Raw genomic sequence first — 10,761 nt, 5'->3', positions numbered from 1 at the left:
ACGTTCCGATGTTGAAACCAGATGTCTCGGGTACAAATTTCAAAGTCAAGGTCAACACGTGGCGACCAGAAAATAACACGGGACAGGTAAATGAGTTTTTTTTCGAAGATTCGTTTCTCAAAATTCGATTTCGCAACGTTCGCATTTCCAACTTCCCAACGAGCAACGCATGTGCTTCTTGTACTACTGCCTGTTTGTAGGGAGTGTCGCCATTTTGAATTTTATTTTGACTGGTTTCTTGGTTCCCCGAGTCTGAACTTTTTATGCGCTTACGATTTGGGCACTTAATACTCTGTGCCAAATTGTAACTCCTGACATGTACTTCATATCTCTAAGCTGGTAAGCCAGCAGGCAGTACAATTTTATAAAAAAGACATAGTCTTGTCAATAAATACAATTCAACGTAACTGCATAAGGTATATCATACGTTAGTAAAATGCTTATATGATTAAAATTATATAATTCAAAATTTAAGTTAAGAAAAATAATTTAAATAAAGCAGCAACGAGTTGCTCAACTTTCCTGGCGACGTTTAAAATTTTGGTGGTTTCATCTGTTATCGTATTTTATTTTAAAAATATTTTTATATTTTTAACTGTTATGAAATGACAAAACACTTAATTTTGAAGGTAGGGATAAGTTTTGCAAAAAATTGTAAATGCTAATAACGAGTAAAATCGTCATTAAGTCCAACCCTACTGGAAATACACACGATCGCCATTATCTCCCCACCCCCTCGAACTTTAAACAGCAAAATTTAACGGCATCAATCCCCCTAAAAACTAAACCTTCCTTCAAAATTTCAGAAATTTTCGACTAAAGGCACAGGAATTATTAAGCTTCAAACATGGAAACATAATCCTGCCATACACACACACACACACACACTGACATCCATACATAGAGAAATTACACTCGACTTGTATTTCACGTTTTAAGGTGTCTTAAGTTCAAAAACGTAAACATTTTGGGGATTATTTTTTGACCGAACACCATACATTCTCTTTGTTTTATAAAACAGCCGGAAAAGTAGAAATAGAACAAAATTACAATAGTTCTTTGCAAAATTTTGTTATTTTTTTTTCTATTATCTCGAAGAAGAAATCTTTCTGAGATTTCTACTACAAAGACAAGTGAACACCCCGATGTTTTGCGGATTCTCACCTTTTGGTGTTTAAAAACAAAAGTATTTTATCGTTTGAATAGTTCATGTGTATTGTCGGGAGTAAAGATGAATAGCAATAGGAAAAGCAAAGCTTTTCAATTGAATTCCAAAATTACACGAGATCTCGATATAAGTTTTAATTCATTCAACACGTGAAAACAGATGATTATTTGGAAATCAGAATTGGAAGAAAATGTAATCGACGAAGAGTTAATTCGACTGTTAAGAATTGTAAAAATTGGCAAGAAAAAAAAAATTATCCCGATTGTCCGGCTTTAGGTGAACAAATCATGTTGTCGATTTACAAGATTTTTCCTTAAAGTGTAAAATGCCACTAATTTTTGTGGGACAATGTGTGCATTTACGTGGATTTGATCTTTTATTTGTGATTAAACGAAATAAAATTAGAATTATATTAATAAATCTAATTTCCTTTATTTTGATCTTTAAAGTCACACCTCGTCCTACATGCGAGATCGTCTTATGTTCGAGTAAATACTGTAATTATTTTAAGTTAAATTCTTTGATAATCACTTCGAAACGTTTTATTAAATAAGATCTTGTAATTAAGAAATTATTAAATGCATTATATAAAATTTCTATTTATATAACGATAATAAGATATTTCGAATATCACAATCATATAAAGTAATAAACCGTGTGATTTAATACACTTTTGCAAAGTTATATAAAATCTTGTATAAATATCGATAAATACCTCGAGTGTCTTGTATATAAATATCAACATTCTTCATTACCAATGTTGTTATTACTAAATGATTGCGATTGTTTTACAAGTAAAAATCAATAAAATAACAAAATCAGAGTTTTTATTCTTTTTATTGTTGACATTTCAAAGAAAGGTTTTGTTTAATTTGGTTATTCAGTGGACGAGTATATAAATCTCTGGATACAAGTCGCGGGTCACGCCTCACTAACGGGTCGGTTACGTGGAATTAATCGGATTTTCTTCGCGTGCTTAACACCTATACAGGGTCCAGTTTCCCATAAAAACAGCTAAATAGGGTTCAGTTTTTTCCAAGAAAGTCCTGCAGGGAGGCTCTCCACCTCTTCAGATCGCCCAAGTGTTGCATTTCCTTAATTCAATCGATTCAAGCCACTCCAATTTAATAACATCTTATCTATTATTAAAAATTGAATCGAATTCCATTATTTATAAGTATAAAAGCATTCATTCGCAGAAATAAACTCATTTCAAATTGAACTGATATTGATCGATTGCATTCCGATCGTAAAATTCTGCACATCGCATAGATGAGTAAACTATTTCGCTTATTTTCATTCTCATACAAGCGAATACACGCGGAAGGAGAAGGGAAAATCGTTGCTGTTTCTAGCAAACAGCATTAGAGTAGTAATTTAGAAATGCTGTAAGTAATAAGCTCCATTACTTCTAGTTAGCAATATGGCGGAGAATTGCGTTTACTGTATGCTTTATCCCATATTCTCTATCTCTATAGTTTTTGGCGATATTTTTTACAAACGCTGCGATTGTCACCAGTTGAACGCCAGACAATCAAAATTAATAGAATTTTACAGGAAATTCATTCTGATATTCTTGGCTTTTCAAACAACTGTATTTTTCTTTCAGAATCTTGCAACTAAAGAGAATGTTGTTTTCTGTAGCGATGTTGAAAGATATGCGGGTGACGAAATGCATCCTTTTCTGAAAATAGCCTTTCATTTCATAGATATTGGTTGCATTCTTTGCATACATGTGGGTAGGAAAAAGATAAGCTTTGATATGAAAATATCGAGTTACACCGGTGAGAAGGAAAAATTGTTTCGGTATCAATTGGTAATGTTAGGGTTTTTCGGTGTGTCTTTTCTCGTAATTTTCATACCTCACGTTTGGATTTCCTTTCTGTTTTTCTCTTGGTTAGTAGAGAAGGAGGCGAGTTATATTCTCGCACTTTATTGCTCTCTGTCGTTTAGTACTGGTACTTACACAGTTGCATTTTATTTATGGATTATATCGGCATCGCTATCAGTAGGCCTTCTGATACTGGAGAGATTCAGAGAGTTAGCGAAACAATTACAATTAACCAGAAATAGATGCACAAAGTATGATGTGGACGAAATTATCTCGAAGCATGCAGAGATTTATGATCTTATAAATCAGATAAATAATAAATGGAAGCAGCTATTTTTCGTATTATTTGGCGTAGTAATTTATATCTTAGCCTTATTTATCTACCATTCTATTTTTGTTGAACTGGATATAATTTTTCGGCTATTATTATGTCTCGCCACCATCTTTTGCGTTTTTCTGATGTTGTTGTTTTCTTTTGCTATTCCCCGTATTTCGTCAACCGTAAGTTCTGTTGAGCAGAATAAGACTTTGTATCGATTTTATATTTTCAATGAGATTTTTTTATTTTATGATTTTATTTAGGCTTATGATTCTTTTCAAGAAATAAGGATTTTCGCTTCCGCTCGTTTGGCGGTAGAAGACAAAATAAAAGTAAGTTTGATTTGTAATTATTGAAAATACACTAAACTGTACTTGTATAATCGTATTTCTTTTAATTATTAAAATTTATATTTATTTAGATGTTGGATTTCATGAAAAAATTTCGAGAAAACGAACTGGGATTTAGTTGCGGTGGTTTTTTCGTTGTGTCGAAAGGATGTCCGGTAAAGGTATATGGAAGTTTATCAAATATAAGACACATACTTAGAGTATAAATTCGAGTTCTGTAGCGAATAATTTACAGCTGTGAATATTTAAAACGTCAAAAAAATAGAAACAAATTAATTGTTGTTATTATCGTTAATAGGTATACAGTTCGCTCTATTCTGCCTTCAACGTTCTGATGCAAATTCGGGACATTTTGAAAGGTGGAGATGACAAGTGCATTTCTTTCGTTGCGCACATTTTAAATTTATCTAAAAATTCCACTTTGTTGCAAAAATAATCGCTAATAATTACCATTTACGGAATATTGTAAACATTTTACTTGATTTCAACACTAATTATTGTAGAAAATTAAATCGGTTTGAACGTTTCATTTTTCAAGCCTTAGAAAATAAAATTAAACATTATATTATATATAACTAACAGTATTTATTCTGTATCCGTTCGGTTTATTCTTAATCTACTGTATTGTGTTTCTCTATGTCTAGATTGTAAAAATAAATAAAGTATGTTAAGAAAAATAATGTGTTTTCAAACTGTCGTTCATTTAATAAACCCTACGCACGGACCTGTCCTGACTGAATACATGCAAATGTTTTTCATGGATGCTTCTTCTACTGTATGTTGTCATGATCGTGATTGGTGCGCATCAATGGCCGAAATGATAAATCTACCGAACAGTAGTGGTTGGATTTGGTTTTTGGACCCGAATCAATGTCTAAAGTTTCCGGGTTTTTTTTTCGTGTGTGTAAGTTACATAGAAGAATTTTCTATAGAAAGTTTTTGCCGAAGGCATCCCCTAGGCAGATCGCCCAAGTATTGCGTTGCCATAACTTAAAACAAACTGAAAGTACTCATTACTCTTTCACGTCACGTCTGCACTGTAAATTCATTTAGAGTAAACCATACTTATACCCACTTAAAGAAAAAGTATGATGTATTGTATACTAGATACTTGCACACAAATTGTTTTTAGTTAGTAGGCAATGTACCGTATCTCTGACATAATATATTATGTCAGAGATATGAACGTTTTATGAACTTAAGTATGACATACANGTAAACCATACTTATACCCACTTAAAGAAAAAGTATGATGTACTGTATACTAGATTCTTGCACACAAATTGTTTTTAGTTAGTAGGCAATGTACCGTATCTCTGACATAATATATTATGTCAGAGATATGAACGTTTTATGAACTTAAGTATGACATACATTGAGAACGATGTGTATTTAATAATAACGGATAAAATTTGATTTAATAATCTAGTGTCTCATATCACGGTATACTGTCTTATATCTAGGAGTCATGGTAGTGATTTCTCGACAAGTATTGATAAAAAAAAAGTCATTAACTGACTACATATACAGGAATCAGAGTTTCGGGAGTCGATTTTTCCGCCCCTAAACACCTATGGTAATTTCGAATATCTCTTGTCGCTCGAAGGAAAATTATTTTCTATGAGTAGTGTGCAAAATTTCAAGTTTTTGTATCAAGATGTCGCTGAAATATAAGCAATCGAAAAGCGCAAAAATCTATATTTTTTTGTCATTTTTCTTTATCCGGCACTGCGGACGTTTGTGGAGAGAAACTACTGGGTTTAGAAAGCTTAAATTTTAAACTTAAGCCTTTCTAGTTATCAGTGAGGTGCTGGTATATACATATTACACGTTCAATTATTAACCCCTTGGGACTTTACCAATTTTTGATATTAATTTAATTAAACGTAAAAAATACTTAAAACTGAAAAAAAAAACGAAAGAAATGCGTTAATTTTAAAGAAAACCCTTCAAATTTTATTTTCCTTTGTCTCGCCTTTTTGAGAAATAACACCAATGAGTCATTGTTTACACATCTGGATGACCTTGAACACAGCTGGAGTTGGATTTCCCGGGGCATTTTCATAGACGTCTCGGGAAGACGAGGGTTTAAAGTAGGGTGAGTATTAGCTAGGCCTATATTTTTAAATATTTTTAAAAAATTAAAATTTTAATTGCGATTTCTGACCCCCCCTAATTAATTAAATTTATATTAAAAAAATATATTAATTAAAAAAGTTAAAAAACTAGCGGAGGTCGTTTTTGACATGAAAAACTAGCTTTAAATAACTTTACCGAAGGAAAATCCGTGCACTACAACTTAGGAACCATGAAATAAATTTGATAAAAAATTCCCATTATAAAACAATTGAGCTTTAATCGAGCCTTATCAAAGGCTAATTAAAATGGCGATAAAATTTTTTCGCGTGGGAAAAAAATTTTGAAAAAATTTATGGTCCTAAAAAACATTCCAAAAATTCAAAAAAAATAATTTCAAAAACAGTTTTAACGACCGCGTTTTTTGTAACGCTAAAAACCTGCCCGAGATATTTCGGGTTTGAGGCTTAAGGGTTAATTAATAATAATAGCACGTCTCTCGGTAGGAAAAATATCAAATTATAAGTCCCCTTATGTTTTATTTTATTCATAATTCCATCTCATAATCTTACATTATTATTTTTTAATAGAATAATTCATTTTTAAGCAAAGTATCTATTCATAAATTTATTTTATATTTACTTGTAACTAATAATTTCAAAGAAAGAATTTATAATTTATAATTATGAATAGAAAACACAAGTATTATACTGGTATATTTTAAACCAAACTCACTACTTCCATTTTATTTAATGTATAACGAGTTCAACGACGTCGACAGTACGATAAACAAATGATAAAGCTTGTAACTACGACCAGAAACTGACAAATCCACTTCCCGCGACTACTGGCTAATATGGTTAATGCTATAAAAAACCGGAACCATCCTCTTGCTCTCATCGCCTATTATATATCAGGTCCTATTGTTAAACGTATTACAAAGAATCATGATAATTTCTCCTTCCTTCTCGACAACTCCAGTAAATACAAAAAATGGAAAGAAATTCTTACTACCATAATCAATAATGACTGTGATCACAATGAGAGTATCTTTCACATCTATTTTGAGTACCAATCGCTAAGTAACCTTGGCACTGGGTAGACAAAATTTTGAATACCTTTATCTCCTGGCAAAACGTTTAAGTTCCAATCTAAATATTAATACTGTAAATGGTTTATTTGTAACTTACATAAAATTGTCTATACTCACGTCAGTATGAAGATACGATTTAACATTTTTGTATGTTTGCTCTTGTTATGTATACCATTCTCTCATAATATCCACCTTGTATATAATTGTATATATCTTGCTACTGTAAATATCCTTGGGTATTATGACCATTTCATAATTTTATTGTTTTCTTATTTAATTAATGTAAAAGTCATTTAAAACAATGTACGAGGTGATTCATAAATGTTTACTGCAGCTCAACACGTTGCTGAATTTGTAATAATTAATAGTTCTAAATAAATTTTAAATTAACCAGTAAATCCTCGTTGAGGCTCGATGTTTTTTTTTTGTTCCATTAAAATTATTTTTGTTTATATTTGTTTCGAATTGCTTCTAATATGAGCTCTATTGGTTTTGACAGTCTCTCTAAACCTTCAAATTGAAAATTTTTCAACTAGCTTTTCAATATGATCTAGGCGGCATTGCAGATTTTTCTTTTTCAACTCCAAATCATCAACCTACTTTATCACCGCTGCTTCTGAAATTAATTTAAATGTTTCTTCATCTGTTTCTTGCATCAGTGATCGTGTGATTTTATACACTTCGGTCTTTTTCTCTTTAGCATGCACGGTCGATATGCCACGAACAATATAACCTTTGAGCAGGTTTCCCCATAACATGCACCTATATCTGACATAAATGTTTTGTGACGAGGAGCATACTCGTTCTTTAATCTTGGAAAAAACATCTGTAATATTTCCCTGTTAGTTCTGTTACTAAATAAAAAAAACACAAGGAAAATGTTTTCTCATATTATCAATTATTATCAGTGATGTTAATTCAAAATAACAAGCATTAAGACCATGGGTTTCCTCAATACACATAGCATCATTTCCATATTTTTCTAACATAAAAGCCCGACCATCATTCATAATAGCTAGAGCAAAGTCAGATTCTATTAAAAGAAGATATTCTTCACATTTCTTACCTTGTGGTTTATAAAACAACACATAATCATCAATGCTATCTTTCATTTCATTCACCCAGGTGTCTACACTTATTAAAACATTTGTATGTCTTACAGGATTTGATGACAATTGGAAACTACTCTCAATATTATGTAGAACCTTCTGGTGAAGTCTTTGTAGCTCTTCTGGTGTAGATAAGCTGTCTCTGACTTTCTCTATTATGGCATTGAAAGGTTTCCTCGAATAAATTCTTGTTACTAATGTACTTTTCTCATTTGGTGACAAAACTGTATAACGTAATTCATTTTGATTATGCAACAAAAGGTAAAGTGAAGGTAACACACACTTACAAGATATTTTTTTTCTTGTCTTGCCTCCTTAATTTTGTAATTATATAATTCGTTGTGTAGTGCTTATTATTATTTGTATTGTTCTTAATTACTAGAATTAGGTCCTATAGCTTTATTGTAATTAGTTTTAATTGTGCATGCAAGCAGATGTCAGTGCACTTGCAAAGTCAAGTATTGTCTGACAGAAAGTGGCTGATAGGTTGGGTCTCGCGAGAACTTTTGTACGCTTTGGCATATTAATTAAACTACTATTGTTTTGTTTTTTTCTTAAGGTAAATCTTTGTATCACAATTTGTTTTCGCGGCCCCATTAAAACACTCATAAACTTTATAATCTCACACTGGTGTAATCAAGGAATATCAATCAAGACATATCGGGATGGATTCTTATTGATTCAGATTTAAAACAATACCAAATAAATTTATTTATTAATTTACGTTCTTTGAATGAATTTGTAATTTATGCGACACATTTAATAAATCAATATTTGTTCTCCCTTTACAAAAATTTAGTTTTCAAATGAAAATTTTATAAGGAATTTTGATTAGTGTACCAAATATGGTTTATACGAGTTGGTTTTAAAAATAAAGATAAACTTCGAAATAAAAATTGTTAGCATCTTTTTCGTTTTTCTCTTTCTTTGATTTATCCGACTTCTCTTCATCAGTTATAAAGGAATATGCATTAGGGGAAATGCGAATATCCATTTCTTCGTCTTCGGAAAACTTAGATGACAGGTGATACACCGAATTCTTTTTTAGAAAGGGCGGTAGAGATAAATTCGCTTCTCCAATATTATTGCATTCAAATTGACACGACTGTACAGAATTTTCTTCTCCATTTTTACTGATGTTCAAATTCATAGTTATTGTTTTAGTATGGCTGAAATACACAGGTAATAAAATATCAGCCAGGAAACAATCTTCTTTTACAAAGATATTGCAAGCGAACTGTGTATTTCTGGTAACATAAATTTCTTTTCCTATTGGAGACTTGCTTTTATTATTATATTCAAACAAAGAGTCGTACGTCTCCATATTTCTTTGTAGCGTATTATTACAAAGAGTTTCGGGAAAATCGGATAAATCTGCATTAGGATAATCCTGGCTGGAGAAGAAATCACGAATCGCTCGCATTTCGTGTTCTGTTAATAGAAGCGCTAACATATCAAACATATTCTGCATATCGTCTTTCGCAATTGCCAACAATCTGAGTTTCGGTAGAAATGGCCGCATGAGTTCTTTTCTTCGTTGTCGAATAGTGTTTATGTCTTTTACCAAGTGTTTCTCTGTTGTGATTTTCGCATTAATCCAATCGTCAACGGCATAAAACAAATTTAATTCGTCCAACGTACTGTATATAGCACGAGAGATTAAGCTAGTGATTGTTGTTTCTTTACAGTAAAGAAAATCCTTCATCTGAAATATACCTTTCCAGTATTCATCGAAAAGTTTCCAGCAAATAAATTGTAGGTCATAATTATTTTGTTCGCAAGCGAAATCGTGAATGGAACAAACATTTATTATATTTAAGAATCTTCTTGTAAAATCTGGGCCAAATTGTTGAAACATCGTCATGCTATATTCTTTGCCGTATATATACAGTTCGAATCTGTTTTGTATAAATAATATTTTTGTATCTTTCTTTTTTATAAATCTATAAAAGACATAAAAATAAATTAAATTTCCATAAACATATTTATATAAAATATAATTTTATAAAGCGTTAAGATACAACGAAAACATATGTGAGTACATTAATGCATTATTTTGAAACACGTATTAAATGATATTGCAGTTAATTTTTTCGTAGTTAACATTTAAAAATTGATATTTTAAACTTACTTCGAGAAGATTATGGCCATTATTGCAAAAATCATTAAGTAAAAAATGATGTAATATTTACAAATTGGAAACTTTTCGATAAATTCATTTAATATATTACTGGAATTAAACAGTTTTGATAACGAAACTGTTAATTTTTCGTTTTCTGAAGAATTAAGAAGAACGGAATCCATTTTTATTTCCACTAAGCTAAGAAAGATGGCAACTTGATTACAAGATGTATTGTTGTTGATTGGATTGTAAGCAAATAATTAATTTTGACAATTTTTACGTAAATTCAATAATTAAAATTTAACGTATTGATTTTATTTTTATTACACGAAAATACAGTTAACCGGAACCCCAAAAATCAGCAAAAAAAAGTGAAGAAATGATACTTTAAAGTTTAAACTTAAAGCGACTACCGCCAAAGAAAGACCGGTTTAAATTCTGTCCTCGACAACGTGATCGGAATACTAAAAATCAGTGTGTAAAATCTGATGCAGAATATACAATTAGACTACTCTGTAAGGGTTGCTTGGGTGTAACTTCAACAGATGGTTTACTTTTGCACCATAATCTAATACAGTAGAGCGTCGATTATCCGAATCAATTGGGGACTGGGGTTGTTCGGATAACCGATTATGTACGAAAAAATAGTTTAACGTATCCCATGTTCAAATTTTTCTCCGTTGCGTGTCGCTT

General features: G+C 31.2%; 2 protein-coding genes across 2 annotated transcripts; one reads left to right on the top strand and one right to left on the bottom strand.

Moving 5' to 3' along the window:
* LOC111631320 lies at positions 1 to 4,264 on the top strand. The gene is made up of 4 exons (XM_023375539.1): positions 1 to 86; positions 3,582 to 3,650; positions 3,740 to 3,829; positions 3,967 to 4,264. The coding sequence occupies exons 1-4, from the start codon at positions 9 to 11 to the stop codon at positions 4,102 to 4,104; spliced, it is 375 nt and encodes a 124-aa protein (XP_023231307.1). The 5' UTR covers positions 1 to 8; the 3' UTR covers positions 4,105 to 4,264.
* A 4,415-nt stretch (positions 4,265 to 8,679) lies between these two features.
* On the bottom strand, positions 8,680 to 10,302 carry LOC111631313. Its single transcript, XM_023375530.1, has 2 exons — positions 10,078 to 10,302; positions 8,680 to 9,889 (listed from the first exon to the last, which is right to left on the bottom strand). The coding sequence occupies exons 1-2, from the start codon at positions 10,248 to 10,250 to the stop codon at positions 8,812 to 8,814; spliced, it is 1,251 nt and encodes a 416-aa protein (XP_023231298.1). The 5' UTR covers positions 10,251 to 10,302; the 3' UTR covers positions 8,680 to 8,811.
* Positions 10,303 to 10,761: the final 459 nt, after the last annotated feature.

Source organism: Centruroides sculpturatus, unplaced genomic scaffold (assembly GCF_000671375.1).
Source record: "Centruroides sculpturatus isolate CEXI.00-Female unplaced genomic scaffold, Cexi_2.0 scaffold293, whole genome shotgun sequence".
Classification (NCBI taxonomy): Eukaryota; Metazoa; Arthropoda; class Arachnida; order Scorpiones; family Buthidae; genus Centruroides; species Centruroides sculpturatus.
The sequence above is the reverse complement of the archived record's forward strand: the minus strand, read 5'-3'. Positions and strand labels throughout refer to the sequence as shown.

Coding starts and splice junctions, on each gene's coding strand:
- LOC111631313 (XM_023375530.1), bottom strand. CDS start 10,250: ATGGATTCCGTTCTTCTTAATTCTTCAGAAAACGAAAAATTAACAGTT. Junction 9,890..10,077: donor ATGGCCATAATCTTCTCGAA/GTAAGTTTAAAA, acceptor TGTCTTTTATAG/ATTTATAAAAAAGAAAGATA.
- LOC111631320 (XM_023375539.1), top strand. CDS start 9: ATGTTGAAACCAGATGTCTCGGGTACAAATTTCAAAGTCAAGGTCAAC. Junction 87..3,581: donor CAGAAAATAACACGGGACAG/GTAAATGAGTTT, acceptor GATTTTATTTAG/GCTTATGATTCTTTTCAAGA. Junction 3,651..3,739: donor CGGTAGAAGACAAAATAAAA/GTAAGTTTGATT, acceptor ATATTTATTTAG/ATGTTGGATTTCATGAAAAA.